Here is a 17,155-nt window from a genome sequence, read left to right as displayed (position 1 = left end):
CCTTTCCACCAGCCCCTGGAAGCTGCTAAGTACTTTTATCTCTGTGGACAGTCTTGTGTTTTGAAAGCTTGTGTTTTAACTTCTCAAACAGAGCAGACAAAAGGATCGGCAAAAGGAAATGGACAATTTTCTGGCTCAGATGGAAGCAAAGTACTGCAAACCTTCCAAACGAGGGGGGAAAAAAACAACTCTCAAGAAAGAAAAGAAATAATGGAATTTTCTCTTCAAAACTCCTTAGGTGTTAATTGATGCCATCGTAGGCAAGGTGCCGTCAAGATTTGAAGACAAAAGTTAACCCTTGAGAAAAGTTATCTTTCAAGCCTAAATGATTCAGCTCAACTACATAAACCAAACAGAATCTCTCAACCTGATGTTAGTATATCCTGGAAACACCATGACATTCTGTGAGGTCCTCCTATGAAGGAATTTGGTGGTGATCATTGAGGGAGCGGAAGGGTATATGCTTCCTGACAGCACTCTTCTATGGGTCTTCTGTACAAGGAACTGTACCTATAATGCAGATCTATCCCTACCACATTTAGCAGTTGTCATTTTGTCACACAGGAGTGAGCTGCAGGGTATTTAAAGGTGTGTGTTTATTAGAACAGGTACTTTACCTAGCCTTCAACACACTTGCTGGACATCTGTCTTCCAAATACTTGCCAATTTACTTTCAGTCTTTTTTTTTTTTTTTTTTTTTTTTTGTGGTATGCGGGCCTCTCACTGTTGTGGCCTTTCCCGTTGCAGAGCACAGGCTCCGGACGCGCAGGCTCAGTGGCCATGGCTCACGGGCCTAGCTGCTCCGCGGCATGTGGTATCTTCCCGGACCGGGGCATGAACCCATGTCCCCTGCATCGGCAGGCGGACTCTCAACCACTGCGCCACCAGGGAAACCCCTGCTTTCTTAATGTTCTTGCATAGACCCTCTCCTTTTTGTTTTACAACTAAGTTTTGCACTCTTTGCTTGAGGTTTATAGGAGAAACAGGTGTTCAGATAACTTCAAGCATCTTACATGATTAAATAAACAAGTAAAAAAATGACTGTTAAGTTCCAGGAGCTTTTTAAATGATCCCAGTGTGATCATTTAAAAGATGATCTAGAAACGATATGAATGGTGCTTAGGATAAAGAAGAGAGAAGAAAAGTAGTCGTAGTCAGCATTGTAGCAGATAGCCTGGTTTAAGTTGCCTCAAGAGATGTTGTAGTCCTGCCTGTAACTGCTGAATGTCCTTAAGTCACTGAGCTTGTCTGAACTTCTTTCCTCTATAAAAGAGTAAGGGAGCTGGGCTAAATGACTTGTTAGAGGCTCCTTCTGACTCTTAACTTTAACCTTGAAAGGCAAGCCGTCTTGATCCAGTGGCTTGTTATTATGTACTCCTGGTATTGATTTGTGAGAATGGTACAGAGATTTTCACTTATATTTAGTTGAATTGGTATGAACTCATTAGAATATATGGAAATTTTTTAGGGACTGTTCAACTTAAAATCTCTGATTTGTAAGCTAATATATTCAATACCATATACATAAAACAAGCCTTCTGTTACTGAGATTTATGTATCATGATTTATCTGGGGTAAGCCCATGACACGTTTTCAGTTTGTGATTATAAACAGGTTAAAAAATACTCTTTAATTGCATCAAAAATACAATTTTAATGCAGGTTGTTTGAAGCATCCGTCTTCATGTGATAGCATTAGATAAGTGCGAAATAATAAAATTACCCCAATTGAATTGATCAACTCTGAAGATTAACAGTAAGATCTAAAACCAGTATGATCATCAAAATTAAAATTCAGTGAAATTTAAATAAAATAAATGTAAGCCATAGTTAAAACCATTGTTAATGAGTGCACTCAGGAAAGGTCCATGTGAAAATTGGAAGAATGTCCAAGTTCTCTTCCTTTGCTCTTAGGATATGTTTATACTGGACTAATTTGCAGGGTTTCTGAAATTTTAAGAAGTTGTGTCTTGCTGGCTCACTAATAGAAATATTCTATAAATTTTTAAATTGCCTTTCTTAGATCTGCAGGAGAAAATCGGCAAGGTGAGTTTAATATTTGGAAATAAATACGACCACTAAAGTACTTTAAGAAGAAAAGAAGCATAACCTGATGTCAAGCAGGTGTTGTGAGGTTGAGTCGTCCTATGTGAAAAAAAAATCCATTATGGTTTATTACATAGGTTACTTTACACCAGTGCTCAACATTTATGTCTTTAGTTACTCACCCCTGCCATATCTGTCTGCCTATGGAATTGGACATCTAAAGAGAAAACTTTAGGAACGACTCACCTGTTTGATGAGTAGCTCAGATTTTTGACAGCACTGTCTCCTAAAAATCACGTAAAAGTGAGTACACCTGTCCAAAAATTAACGCAAGCAGAAGTATTCCGAAGCCAGTGATAATGTTATCAAACAATTTCCTACTTTTTGTGTATGTATAGTCTGATAGAATCCTGTAATAATTGAACTGATCATTGTTAACAGACAATATGAACAGTGATTTGGAGGATATTACTCTTTTGTTACATCTTTGGGTACAAATTTTACTGTCCAGTGAAATGGTTAACTTATGCTGAAAGAAGACAGTAACTGGAGATAGAAGCAGTACCCATGTAATCTTTGGCTGATACTGTTCTCAGTCTGTTGTACCAAAATAACTCTTCATGAAGATAGTTTCAAGTTGTCTCCTGCTTACAAGCTCTGCATCACGAGATGACTGAACACTGATTTGTGAAATCTTCCCACATGTTCCCTGCAGCATGAGGCAGGTTCTTCTCACTTGCCCTATGGTCCCTGCCTGGTTCTAGTGATAGGTCCACCTCTGTTTTGAGATTTTGTAGATCCATGTAACTGAGGACCTGTCAGACAAAGATGACATCATAGAGTAACATTAGTAGACATTCTAGATTTGATTGTCTCAAGTTCATGTACGGGCTTTTTTGCTCCAGTTATCAGTTAGACTTTAAATTTGGAGCCTGTGACTAGTAAAGTATATATTTACCAAGGCAATAAAAATCATGTTTGTGTATTTTATAATGTAAAAATAAAGAAACAAAATCTATATTTAGATATGAAAGCAGTAACCTAATTTTAGAAAATAGCCACTAATTTAAAAGGACTTACCTAAATATTATACTAGTTATACTTGACCGGCAGCATGGCCAAATGTAATAACTAGCTCAGAGGCAGCAGTGCTTCTCTGAGAACTGATCCAAGAACCGAATCCACTGAAAGCATTCAAAGACTACCAAATGATGCTACTAGGAACTGAACTAAAAGAATTCACTTGGATTACAGAGAAGGTTTGAGGCAGATTACTTTTTAATGTACTTGCTGATTAATCTGATTATTAACAGGAAACATTTCAACTGCCCAATAGTTCTAAATTTCACCTATAACATAAGGAGAAAATGACCCTGATGGTGAGACCATTATAGGAAGAATTAAGACATCCTTAAATTTTCTCTCATCACTCACATGAAAATAGAAACTATAGAATATAACTTAGAAGACAAAAAAGTTAATGGGATAGAATCAGACTCCTTGTGTCTTGACATTGTGAATTTCTTTTCTTACCTTGGCCTAGCAGCTTAACTGACCAGATCAGTTTAATCCATAGCAATATGGGGTTTGCCAAGTAATAAAATCCATGCAGTGTTTGAATGTTACGAAAATGACTTATTTGGCTTAAATTTTTTAGATTAAAAAAAAAAGTAGTTTGCCGGAATGGCAAGAGGTTAATTTTTATATGAGAAAACAGATCTGGAACTTTCTGGCTTTGAGCAGTGGAGTTCTGTAATTTTTTTATTATATCCCATATTCCAAAATGAATTTGAGGTAATTTACAAAGATGTAGGAAAACAAAATGTAATAAAATCTGGAGGAAGGAAAAATAAACATGGAAAACAGCAGGGTCTTAACCACATAGTAGTAAAATAAAAGCCATGGCCCGACCTGTTCCTGCAGATCCCCTACCAGGTCGGGCCTGATGAGGATGCTCAGTAGTACATGAACGACGATACTGTGTGTCCGGCTGAAAAAGAGAGAAGATGAGACACTTCTTACGATGTGACTTCTCCCAGAGGATAATGTGTTACTTGGTAGGAGGGAAAACCTTGAAGTTGGACAGCAATGTAATCGACATCATCTGACATTCTGAGGGACAAGTTGGCTAAGTGTACTCTTACGTTCCAAGTAAGAAAAATCCCAAGCCAGAAGCCCACAGAGCCATTGTTAACTTGTAAAAATTTCAAGTTCTACAACTTTATTAATATGTCTTTAAGAAAATCTTAGCATTTATAAATAATCCGTATGGTTTAATATTTCTAAATACTTAAAATTGGCTGTGAAGGGAATTTTTATCTGATTTCCATTGCCTGCTGTTTAAAACAACAGAACCAGAACCTTTTCAGCAACATTGAAACACCCATGACTACTTCCATGCTTGAAATGTGACTCTCAATATGGAACTCAAACATTTCAAAATTATCTCAAGGGATTTAAAGATTTTAAGATACAACTAAAATACCTAAATGCAGATATTAAAAAAAGCTATCAATACCATCCCACTGGTACTTCTAGAATTAAAACGTCCCTCTCAGTTTCCTGTCAGCACTGGTATTAAGAGATTTGAGATTTTTTTTTTTTCTTTCCTGATGAAGCCCCATGTTTTCTATCAGGGATCAGCAAACTTTTTTTTGTGTAGAGGGCAAGATAGTAAACGTTTTATGTTTTGTGGTACATACTGTCAGTGGAACTCCTCAGTTCTGCTGTTACAGTAGGAAAGCAGCCACAGACAGTGAATGAGCGTGGTGGCTCTGCTCTAAGAAAACTTTATTTACAAAAACAGGCAGTAAGCCGAACAGCCCAGGAACTAGGACAGAGGAAAGAAAAGATTCTTCCCTAGGACCTGCAGAGGGAACATGGCTCTGCTGACACCTTGATTTTGGACTTAATAGGCTCTGGAATTGAGAGAATAAATTTCTATTGTTTTAAGCCACCCAGTTTGTGGTAATTTGTTATAGCAGCCCTAGGAAACTAGTACAATGTCCCATTCATTTACTACTCTCACCACTCTTCTAATGGAGGAAGAATCGTACAGTGCTTTAGGCTGATACAGTTTTAAGGGTTATGAGTTGAGATAAGTGTGTTGCAAATACCACTGTCTTGAAAACTGGTATAGGATGTGGGTTCCTGGTGCCTGGTTCCTGGGCCATAAGTGTAGCCCCAGTCACTTCCTAGGCTCTCCAAGCCCTCTTGCACAAAGCAAACGAGGTGGGGCTGAGCTCCTGGCTTACAATTTTGGGCAAGGTGCATGATCTCCAGTCTCCCAATCAGGTTTTTTTCTATTGTTTAAAAGTAAAAGGGCTAGTAAATGTACATTAAGTGGTAAGGCATTGTCAGCATTTCAAACACCAATTAACTAAGAACCCCCAAAAGTCTTAACTCGCACATCCACCAGTCCACATACATAATCTGATACCATTTTTTGTGTAATTCCCTAAGAGCAGTGTTAGAGAATGAAGTTAATGCTAATCTGATACACACTGGGGTTTAACATTTTGCTTATTCTCAGAAATAGCTAAACTTTAAATTGCTTAGAATTTGCAATTTATGTATAAGTTAAAAGAATGAGTGACAGAGACCAGTTAGAGTTTCAACAAAATATACTTAAAACTTAAAAATATTATTTTTATTAGAACCTCATCTTTTATTCTTAGAGTTTGATTAAGCCACCATGTAAAGCCTTAAGTCTGCCAAACTATTTTTTTCCCCTTTCCTCAACTATCAAGACCATAGAGGAAGTATGTCACTCTACCAGAAATGACTGAGTTGTGTTGGGCCTGGAGAAAAAGTCTGGTAAAAGGAGCCTCTCGTGGGGCTGCTGATGGTTAGGCTCATCCACCGCTGCACTTCGAGCTCGACTGGAATCGCCATGGGTTTTCTGCAGAAGAGATAAAAATTACAGAAACAGTTAATTCGTAGTGGAGCTGTGCATGTCCTTTATCAACCCTAACAGGTATGGTCACTGCAGGCCAAGCAGCTCCAATGCCATCGTTATGAATCAGAATTCAGTGTGTACTTTTGACAAAATATAGTGTTAAGTCAAGACCAGAGCACAGACCCTGCAGAATTACTGACCCTGAGGTTTTACAAGCACATTGAAAGGCAATAGGAAAGACATACCGTTTGCCTTTGTGGCCCCACAGTACTCAAGTGTTCCACTTCAGCTGTGCCAATAGGTGGCAGCAGATTATTTCGACTCAGGGGCAGTGGTGAGGGAGAGGAGAGTGAGTCGGCCGCCACTGGGCTGCAGATCCCATCAGCAGAAACCAAGACATGAAAGCATAAAGTTATAACAATATAAGCAAACTGATTAGAATCAAATAAATTGAGCAGATGAGTTTAATTTCATGCACAGAAAGCTTTAAGCTGCCTACATTTTTAAGTGAAGAGATCTCAATGAAAGGATTTTGGAGAATTAAAGTTTTGGGTTTCCTTCATAGTATTTTCTTATTGTTGAAACTTCATCCTGAGCATACAGCAGAAGTTGACCCTTTCTCCCACAGAGAACTGGAATAAAACAATTTTCCCTATATTGTGTTGTATTTCTCTGACAGTTACGGATTTGTAATTTCACATCTGATGGAACTCACAGTTCTGGGCTTTCTGGTTGTCCTTCTCACTAAAAACTATAATTTCCAGGTAAAGTTCCTAAACTTATTTCCTTCCATGGGATTTGGAGCAGTTTGCAGTATTACTCATGCCCAAGATAGTAATTAAAAGCTGAATGATACTTTTCATGTCCCAGAAAAAACAAAGCAGCTTACTTTTCCACTTTGAAAAAAGCACTGTCAGAGGGATGAGAGATTAATTATACATCAAGACCACTCATACTCAAATGAATGTATAGCTATATCAGTATAGATATAGGTATATCAACAAAATAGAGAGCAGCTGAGAACCTTGGTGTCCTAACAAAGATTTTTGGTGGTTTTGGACACCTCTTTTAGTAAGTCTATTGGGATAAATTGTAACAAGAAATTGAAAAGTCAAAATCAAGAAGTGTTGGGAGAGAAGTATAGTGACGTCCTAGATTTAGAGGCTGAATTCAAAACACAGTTATGGTGTTGTCATCTCACACCCTTGTTCTTAGTCTTAGAAATTAACTATCCTAAGATGTTTTGTAAGTCAACAACTAATGAAAGAATTTTATTTTAAAGACTTGGCTTGGTATTTTTTGCACAGTGAGGCTCAGAGTGTCTAGTGAATGAAAGGTGGGAAAAGGGAAGAGAACATGTTTAGTGTTACTTCCTAAGACGTGCCAAGGGACATATTTCCTGGTGTATAAGCATCTACTTATCTGAGGTTTTAAAGTTTTCATTGTCAATGGAATAGGTAGATCCTAATGGTCAGAAAAATATTAAAGGAGAATTAACTATTATTTGGGGAAGAATTTCACTGAGGATGTTCCCACTAAGGAAAATGTTTTAATAAAATACATATGTCTTTTATTCCTTTGGTGAGTTCTACTGAAGTATTCTAGCCAACATTTTATTTGTAGAAATATAAATCTTTAGCTAAATCAATAGGAAGATCCAGTATATCTATATTTCATTCAAATTTAACTCCATTTTTTCTGTATTAGATTTACACCAGTGTGCAGTTCATCATAAGAATATGTAATGATTACTGTTTAGGCATATATTTCAATCTTAGATTTAAATTCATTCTCTATGTAAAATTCTTCATTAGTTTTACCATAGATTCCAGATATTCTGCTTTTGAAACCTACACTCGGGATCCTCTGAGTATTTCTTCCATAGGTCTTGGTGTTCCAGCGCGTGAATGGCTTGTGCTGATGGGATGAAGGGTACGTGGTGGGGGATTGCGTCTCCTGGCGGACTGCACTGTATATGACAGAAATGATGTACTAAGCTCCAGGGCTCGATTTGGCCAATTTCGAGTTGAAAGGATGGTACTGGACCCAGGCCTCATAAGTAGCTTGTCATCAAGATCTCTAGTGTCCAAATATCAGAAACCCACAGTGAGATCAAGATTGCTCTGTACAGGGAGACAGAACTCAAAAGGTAAAAAGCCTTAGACTATAAAATACATTCAAGGGAGAAAAAAGCAAAAAGAGAAAACAATAAATAACCTAGTTTTAGAAGTTACATAATCTAGCTCAGGCATGAGAATGTGTACCTAAAAGAAGGACATCATTTCAGTCTTACACATAATTTACTAGAATGGAGACTTGGAAAAGCAAGTCCATTTTTCACCTGCCATCACAGTCACTTCTTCAGTTACTGATAAAGACTAACCTGTAGGGTACCGACTCCAAAGTGCTTCCCAAAAGTTTACCTCAGGGTCTGTGCTTCCTACCATGTTTGAAGCATTCTTTTGTGCTGAAGGAATGTCACCAGAAAGACTTAGTTGAAAGGCCAATATTGCTGCTTAGTAGTGGTGTGGCACTAGTGTGGCTCCCACTGCAGAGATTAAAATGCTGAGCTAGCTGGAGCCTACAGGGATAGGGGGTTCCTTGGAAAGCTGGGAACAGGCAAAGGGTCCAGAGCTTTGTACAGCCCAGGGCAGTAGATCCCCATTTGCATAAACAACTGTGAAATATAACACTTTCCTGTAAGTACTCTGATAAAATACCATGCTCAACAGTTCAGTAGCTTAAACTCTGCCTTGTAGATTCAGCGGCTTTGTTTTTGTGTTTTAAGCAGATGAGAGAATGTTTGATTCTATTGTAAGGCACCTAAGAGATAGTATTTACACTGTGATGTGGAGGGGAAGTGAAAGAATAAAGCTCTGCCATGTGCTCTTGGCTTTCAGCAAGTTCCTCAATCTTTCAGGCCACTTTGGTGTCCTCTAGTGCAAAATATGCCTCAGGGTTTGGAGAACTTTGAAGGAAAAATGCCCATCACAGAATAGGGCTAAACCTTGAGCATTACTCATATGAGATCTTTCTGATCTTCCTAACCATTCACTTAAGCCTTTTCTTTACACAACCTACTGCTTTCTAATTACAGGGGTTTAGGCCTTAGCTGCTCTTTGTTCATCTTTATTCTTCCTCTGGACTATTCATTCATAACTGGATTTATCACCTCCACACTTCTAGATCAGCCTTCAAATCTGACCTTCTACATGGCCCATCATTGTAAACTCAACACACCCTAAGCTCATTTTCCCCCTGCCAAACAAGCTTTCCTTGAGCTTGAAATCTGAGTTGACTTTGATTCCTGTATTTTTATAGAATGTGATTTCTTTTGCAATATCTCCTAAAATATTTCATTCCTTTTTTTAGTCTTGCTACAACTTGAGAACAGACCCATAGCAGCCTGAACTCCTGCATTAGACTCCTTACTTTCATTTCCTCCTGCATCAATCCAATCTGTGTCCTACTGCTGTGAAATCTATCTTTCAGATTCCTGTTTTAAATATATGTGCTCCCCAGCTGGACTCACACATTGCTCACGTGGGAATGTAAAATGGTACAATTCCTTTGGAAAATTGTATGGCAGTTTATTATAAAGTTAAGCATACACTTAACCTATTCTGTAACACTTTCACTTCTAGATACTGAAAAATGAGACCATAGGTCCACAAAAAAGACATGTGCAAGAATATTTATAGTGCCTTTTATACATAACAGCCCCAACCTGGAAAATAGCCCAAGTGTTCATTAACGGAAGAATGGATAAACAAATTGTGGTGTACTATTACAATAGAATACTACTTGGCAATAAAAGAGAATCACATGCAACAACATGGATGGATCTCAAAAACATGACATTCAAAACCCTCCATAGTCTGGTCCCAAAGTTCTTTAATTTCATAGTGTCTTCTTTCCCACTAATCACACCATGGTCTATTTTAGTTGTAGAAGATTGTCAGTGGTCTTTGATCAGAACATTAAAATTCTAACCTATTGCTTCCTATCCTACTACAGCAAAAATGGTCGGCTTTCTCTTCTAAATATTTGTATTTTCCTGTTTCCAAACCTTTTTCCACACCATTCCTCCTGCCTAGAATAGCCTTGCTGCTCTTCTCTGCTTATCCAAACTTCTGTCTTTCAAGGACACGTTCAAAACCTACACTTACCCACCAAAATGCTTCCCTTCTTTGGGACTACCATAGTGCTCACACTGAGTACACAAACTTCGCCCTCAGTCACAGGAATGCCCTGTATGGTTAGGTCTCTTTTTACCTTTGTGCCTTCTCAACAGTTATTTTATCAGCTCCTTGAAGGTGGAGACCATTTTCCTTATATGTTTTTACTCCCCAGATGTCTCTGGTTGCTTGGTACGTACTCAATACATGCATGTTGATTGACTGACTTTGCTTTCCTTTTATTTCTCAGTGATCTACTTAAACTCTATAGTCTTAAAGTTTTATACTTCTTACAGGAGCTTGTCCATTAGGGAGAGATTTCTTGGCTGTAGAGGCATCCCATGAACCAAGAGACCATTCACATTTGGCTGATGACCACTTGCTGCTTGACAGAGACTCATCTACATATCAAAAGAAGGTGTTACTCATTGGTTGGTGAAGATAGCAGCTTGGTTTCCCAACTTTGCCAGAAGTTAGTATTTCCAAATTAGGTCATTTATACATTTTTCTCCTATGCCTTAACTTTTGTAAATCTTGGTCAGTACCCCAGCTGGAGCCCCAAGTCCACTGTCAAGATGACAAGATCAGAGTGCTTTCCTCTCCATTTCTAAATGGGGAAGCCTGGTCAACTTAGATGAAAGCAATTAATAGTCACTCTCATAGGGGAGAGAGGACCTTTATTATTATTATTTACATTATACTAGAAAACAAAATATGGAACAAAAATGGGGAGAATAGGGGTAAATGCTATCTCTTTTACCATCACATAATCCTGTGCTCTGCACCAACTAATGCTTTCTCCTTCACTACACCTGGAGCAGTCAGCTCTCAAAAATAACGTAAATTCTGAAGACTTTATTAGAAGGAGTTAATTGTATTTTAATGTTAGCAGGATTTAATCTTAACTGCCACCGCCACCTTAGTGTCCTGTTTATTTTCTCTCTCAGTCAGTTAGGTGCCCTTTCTGGCCAGCTCCTTCTCTGCCACAGTATGCATTTTCCTCCTACTTTGTCTTAAGAATGTTTGGATTATTGCTTCTCCTTCCTTTGGTCATTAACAACCAGAACTGTGTACATTAACTTTTCAGGGCTTAGGCTACCTAGGTCATAACCAGGCCAGTTCAACATGTAGAAGTATTTTATTACCATCATAGGAATATTAGATTATTACCTAGGTCATACTCCAGTGTGATAAGGTATGGGCCTTACTGAGTTTATTTTTATTTACTTTTTTTTATTGAAGTAGAGTTGATGTACATATTATATAAGTTACAGGTGTGTACAGTATAGTGATTCACAAGCTGAGTTTACTTTTAAATAACCCTTTTTAAAATATAGCTACACAATATCTGGCCAGTACACCAACAAAGCAAATACTAGATGTGGTACTAAACCCAGGCTCGATGAGCATGGGCCAAGGATGAGAATCCTTTTTCTTTTTATCCCTCCCCTGCTCCCACACTTTTTTTGCTACAAGTAACACTGGGAAGCTATCATTGTAAGAACTGGGATTACATAAATCATTACACGTGGATGAGACCAGGCTTATCAACCTTCTGCAAGAAATGGCCATTTTTATATGCTTGTCTACAGACTTATTTGAAACCATTTTCTCCTCCCTTTGATTTGCCTTTTACATCTGGTTATGATTAGTAAACATCCAAAAAGCAAAAATGTCAACAGATTCAAATATTAAAAATAAAACAAAAACCAGGTAGTCTGAGATAAGAGAAAAAAGAGGGAAGAAGTCAAAAAGAAATTCAAAGGACAGAATGTTAAGGCCATAGAAGATCTGATATTGGTCCCTCTTTTCATATTTTTCATTTTTTCCAAAGCAGACTTAAGTTGACCGTATAGTTGAGTCTAGATTGCACAGCTTATAGATGACTTTTCAAAAGAGCTGATTGAGAATTACTTATCAACTCTAATTTTCTATTAATTTTTTAACAGGTTAAATTTTTTTTAATTGTGGTAGAATATACATAGCATAATATTACTGTGTTAACCATTTTCACATGTACAATTCATTGACATGAGTGCATTCGCTGCTATTTTTTAAACTGAAATTAAACTTATCTTTGCAAAGAGTCACTGGATTACTGTGATAAACACATAACTTTACTGGAAAAGAGTCATAGTGATACAATTAAGGCAAATAACTGAGCAAACTTCGTCTACAAGAACAGTCCTAGGTTCTCCAGTACATTCCCCTGTGTGACTTACCGGATTTGAGGTGATGGACAGCACCTTAGACTGTGGCACTCGAGGTAAGACCAAAGGTTGTGGTGCATTCAGCACACAGGGGCTTTCTGAAGCTGGTCTGGTGATTGCAACATTACTGTCATCATCTGAGCAAAGGAATAGAATCTATTATCCATGAATATCTTCAGACCCACAACAACAGTACTGTGAAAAAAAATGTTTCATGAGAATTCATAATCTCAAGATAGGCTTCACAGCTTTGCAGCCCAGTTTCATACCACCTGCACAGTTCAAAAAAACGCTTTAAACCATGAATTTATTTTAAAGTGTTTCCCAGGCTGGTGATTCCTGTTTGTACCTGGCATAAGGAAAAGCAAAGATTACTAGAGCAAAGCTGTCTAATAGAACATTTGGAGATTGAAGGAAATGTTCTACATATGCACTGTCCAGTATAGTGGCCTCTAGCCACATGTGGCTATAGAGCATTTAAAATATGGCTAGTGTGGGATCTAATCAAACTTACAAGCTTTTGCACAGCAAAGGAAACCATAAACAAAACGAAAAGACAACCTACAGAATGGGAGAAAATATTTGCAAATGATGCAACCAAAAAGGGCTTAGTTTCCAAAATATACAAACAGCTCATACAACTCAACAACAAAACCCTATCCAAAAATGGGCAGAAGACCTAAACAGACATTTACCGAAGAAGACATACAGATGGCCATGAAAAAGATGTGAAAAGATGCTCAACACTGCTAATTATTAGAGAAATGCAAATCAAAACTACAATGAGGTACCACCTCACACCAGTCAGAATGGCCATCATTAAAAAGTCTACAGGGGGCTTCGCTGGTAGTGCAGTGGGTAAGAATCTGTCTGCCAATGCAGGGGACATGGGTTTGAGCGCTGTTCTGGGAAGATCCCACATGCAGAGCAACTAAGCCCATGCACCACAACTACTGAGCCTGTGCTCTAGAGCCTGTGCACCACAACTACTGGGCCCACATGCCACAACTACTGAAGCCCACGCACCTAGAGCCTGTGCTCTGCAACAAGAGAAGCCACTGCAATGAGAAGCCTGCGCACCACAATGAAGAGTAGCCCCCGCTTACCGCAAGTAGAGAAAGCCCGCGTGCAGCAACAAAGACCCAATGCAGCCAAAAATAAAATAAATTTATTTTTTTTAAAAAGACTACAAATAACAAATGCTGGAGAGGATGTGGAGAAAAGAGAACCCTCCTACACTGTTGGTGGGAATGTAAGTTGGTGTGGCCACTGGAAAACAGTATCAAGGTTCCTCAGAAAACTAAAAACAGAATTACCATATGATCCAGCAGTCCCACTCCTGGGCATATATCTGGACAAAACTATAATTGAAAAAGATGCCCCTATGTTCATAGCAGCACTATTCACAATGGCCAAGACACGGAAACAACCGAAATGTCCATTAACAGATGAATGGATAAAGAAAACATGGTATATATTATATATACAACGGAATACTACTCCTCTGTAAAAAAGAATGAAATAATGCCATTTGCAGCAACACGGGTGCAACTAGAGATTATCATACTAAGTGAAGTAAGTCAGAAAGAGAAAGACAAATACCATATGATATCACTTATTCGTGGAATCTAAAAATGTGACACAAATGAACCTTTGTGATTCTGTGAAACAGAATCATGGACATAGAGAACAGACTGGTGGTCACCGGGGGGAGGGCACTGGGGGAGGGATGGAGTGAGAGGTTGGGGTGAGCAGATGTAAGCTTTTATATATAGAATGGATAAACAACAAGGTCCTACTGTATAGCACAGAGAACTATATTCAATATCCTATGATAAATCACAATGGAAAAGAATATTTAAAAAAGAATGTACATATGTATATAACTGAATCACTGCTGTACAGCAGAAATTAACACATTGTAAATCAACTATACTTAAGTAAAAAAAAATAAAATTTGGCTGGTGTGATTGAGAACAATTTAAATTTTACCTAATTGTAATTAATTAAAATTTAAATAGCCACACACAACTAGTGAAACCTCATGCCCATTACCACTGCCAGTTTTTGTAAATAAAGCTGTAAGAGTAATTTGCTTATTCTCATTACTGTATAGTACTCCATCATATGAATATATCACGTTCTGCTGTTGAGGGATGTTTGGGTAGTTTCCAGTTTATGTTTTCCAGTATATAATGCTGTCATGGATATTCTTATATATGTCCTTGGGGAAGATGTATACTGAGTATATAGTAGTATACGCAGCCACATCCACTCATATACACATTGTTTATGGCTGCTTTCAAGGGCAGAGTTGAGTAGTTGCAACAGAGACTGGATGGCTGGCAAAGACTAAAACATTTACCATCTGGCTCTTTATACACAAAGTTTGCTGATCCCTATTTTAGGTCAATCAACCCACTAAACCAGTCAGAGACCTTCCAGCTCCATTATAAGATCATTGTCTTTTTTTCAAACTTTAAGTTTCAAAATCACAATAGTTATACAATGAAATAACCTAAATTTATGGATGCATGGAAAAATAAACTAAAAGGATATTAATTCATAGCCTAACATTGGTAAAATTGTGAAAGGTAAAATGAAAGTTTTCTCTGAAAACTTTCAGTGGTTGATACTGAAAACTGAAGTAATTCCTTTATTACCAGGATTTATTATTATTGGGGTTTGGATATGTCTCTGGACTTTATCTGTCCTGTATCTCCCAAAACTTAACCTCACATAATATGAAGCAGTTTGTTTTGAAAGGGTCTTAGACCTACTCTTCTCCAATACCAGCTTTAAAAGGGAACTTAAACATGCATACAACAGAGTGGCTTTTAAAAAAAAAAAACTCACATGGACAGTATCAACTGTGGCAAACATGTGGAGCAACTGGAATGCTCATACAATACTGGAGAAAGTGTAAATAGATGCATCCACTTTGGAAAAAAATTTGGCAGTAACCACTGAAGTGGGAATAGCATATCCTATGACCTAGCAGTGCCACTGTTATGTACCCACTACATATGTTCACCAAAAGACATATACAAGAATGTTTATAACAGCACTATATGCCAGCAGACATAAACTGGAAACTACCTAAATGTCCATCAACAGTACAATGTGATATATTTATACAATAAAATACTATATAACAATGAAAATGAACTATTGTTACACTCAAAACAGTTGAATCTAACAGTGTTGAGTTTAAGAAGCCAAATGCAGAAGGGCACATACTATATGAATCCATTCTTAAAAGTTTTAAAACAGGCAAAACTAATCTGTGGTGCTGTAACTCAGGATAGGTTTACTTTTGGGGGGTAGGAGTTTAGTAACATGAAAGGGGCTTCTGAAGTGTTGGTAATGTTCTGTTCTTGATATGAGCATTGGTCATACAAGTCGACTCAGTTTTTAAAAATTAATCAAGGGCTTCCCTGGTGGCACAGTGGTTGAGAGTCTGCCTGCCGATGCAGGGGACATGGGTTCGTGCCCCAGTCTGGGAAGATCCCACGTACCGCGGAGTGGCTAGGCCTGTGAGCCATGGCCGCTGAGCCTACGCATCCGGAGCCTGTGCTCCGCAACGGGAGAGGCCACAACAGTGAGACGCCCGCGTACCGCAAAAAAAAAAAAAAAAAAAATTAATCAAGCTTGATGTAAATTTATTTTGCAATATTCTATATAGATATGCTTTATATTTTTTAAATATATTTTTAAAATTTATTTTGGCTGCACCAGGTCTTAGTTGTGGCACATGGGATCTTAGTTGCGACATGCGGACTTCTTGGTTGTGGCATGTAGACTCTTAGTTGTGGCATGTATGCGGGTTCTAGTTCCCTGACCAGGTATCGAACCTGGGCCCCCTGCATTGGGAGCATGGAATCTTACCCTCTGGACCACCAGGGAAGTCTCTCCCCTAGATACACTTTAATAGAAGTGTTTTTTTTAATGTATTTCCTGGACTTGTGCTTCCAGCCAAGATGGAGCAACAGGGACTGGCTTTACCCTCCTGCTTAAAACAACCAATAAATCCGTGAAACAACAGCTTTTAAGACACTGGGCATCAGGTAATGAAAGACAGTGAACCATGAGATAGTAAACAAATGATGCTAGCTCTGCAACTGCCTTGAAAGAGTTTCCAAGACATGACACAAAGAGGGAGAACAAAGGCAGATCCTGGTGGACTCCCTGATTTGAAAGTCCAGAGAGACCAAGACTGCTAGGGTTCATAGGACAGAGTATCAGAGAAGAAAAATGCACAGAAAGGGAACCCAGGATATCTGTAGAGTGTGGGGTGTCCTTTGAGTACTCAAAGGAGTATTGAACACTGCATGTATGAGAAAAAACCACCTGAGGCTAGGAAAGAGAACCAACTGAAAGAATTAGAGGGAATAGTGCCTGCTGCTCACATGGGACCAGGAACAGTGCCTGGTTCTTCCAGCCATACTAGAAAAACTCATAATTAATGGGGCATTGGGCAGAGTACTTAGGACAATTTTGCCTCAGTATCTGGGGGATAATTAGTTGGACTGGATGACCTGTCTATAACAAATCATAAAAGCAAGACCAGAAGAGATCAAATTTTTTCCAAGTAACTTAAGTGCATCCCAGGAAAAACCGAAGAAGATACATACAAAAAAAAAAAAAAAAAAAACTCCCAATAAGATAAAATTCACCATGTCTGGCACCCAAAGAATACCATGCAGGAAAATACAACTCACAATGAGAAGAATATCAATCATTGAAACCAACCCAGAATTCACACATATGTTTGAGTTATCCCACTTTTTCAAAAACAGACATGGAAGATATAAAATTCACCTA

General features: G+C 38.2%; 2 protein-coding genes across 12 annotated transcripts in view; one reads left to right on the top strand and one right to left on the bottom strand.

Moving 5' to 3' along the window:
- Positions 1 to 17,155, top strand: part of DNAJC9 (DnaJ heat shock protein family (Hsp40) member C9) — a 34,113-nt gene that overhangs the window by 5,796 nt on the left and 11,162 nt on the right. The window contains exon 5 of one of the 4 annotated variants that reach the window (XM_033434129.2): positions 2,220 to 17,002. The exons of 2 other annotated variants lie outside the window; for them this stretch is intronic. In XM_033434129.2, coding sequence (XP_033290020.1) covers positions 2,220 to 2,306 — 87 coding nt within the window. In that variant the 3' untranslated portion in view covers positions 2,307 to 17,002. Of the gene's footprint in view, positions 1 to 91; positions 17,003 to 17,155 lie in introns of those variants that run through there. One more of the 4 variants, XM_004273127.3, reaches the window with a different exon arrangement.
- FAM149B1 (family with sequence similarity 149 member B1) overlaps positions 588 to 17,155 on the bottom strand; it is a 62,980-nt gene continuing 46,412 nt past the window's right edge. For 5 of the 8 annotated variants that reach the window (XM_004273128.4, XM_049697290.1, XM_033434127.2 and 2 more), the window contains 7 exons: positions 12,344 to 12,468; positions 10,416 to 10,522; positions 7,798 to 8,022; positions 6,189 to 6,312; positions 5,821 to 5,946; positions 3,957 to 4,035; positions 588 to 2,860 (listed from right to left, as the gene is read on the bottom strand). In XM_004273128.4, coding sequence (XP_004273176.1) covers positions 2,787 to 2,860; positions 3,957 to 4,035; positions 5,821 to 5,946; positions 6,189 to 6,312; positions 7,798 to 8,022; positions 10,416 to 10,522; positions 12,344 to 12,468 — 860 coding nt within the window. In that variant the 3' untranslated portion in view covers positions 588 to 2,786. Of the gene's footprint in view, positions 2,861 to 3,956; positions 4,036 to 5,820; positions 5,947 to 6,188; positions 6,313 to 7,763; positions 8,023 to 10,415; positions 10,523 to 12,343; positions 12,469 to 17,155 lie in introns of those variants that run through there. The other 3 variants (XM_033434124.2, XM_033434126.2, XM_049697293.1) reach the window with 3 other exon arrangements.

This window comes from Orcinus orca, chromosome 14, assembly GCF_937001465.1.
Source record: "Orcinus orca chromosome 14, mOrcOrc1.1, whole genome shotgun sequence".
NCBI lineage: Eukaryota > Metazoa > Chordata > Mammalia > Artiodactyla > Delphinidae > Orcinus > Orcinus orca.
The sequence above is the reverse complement of the archived record's forward strand: the minus strand, read 5'-3'. Positions and strand labels throughout refer to the sequence as shown.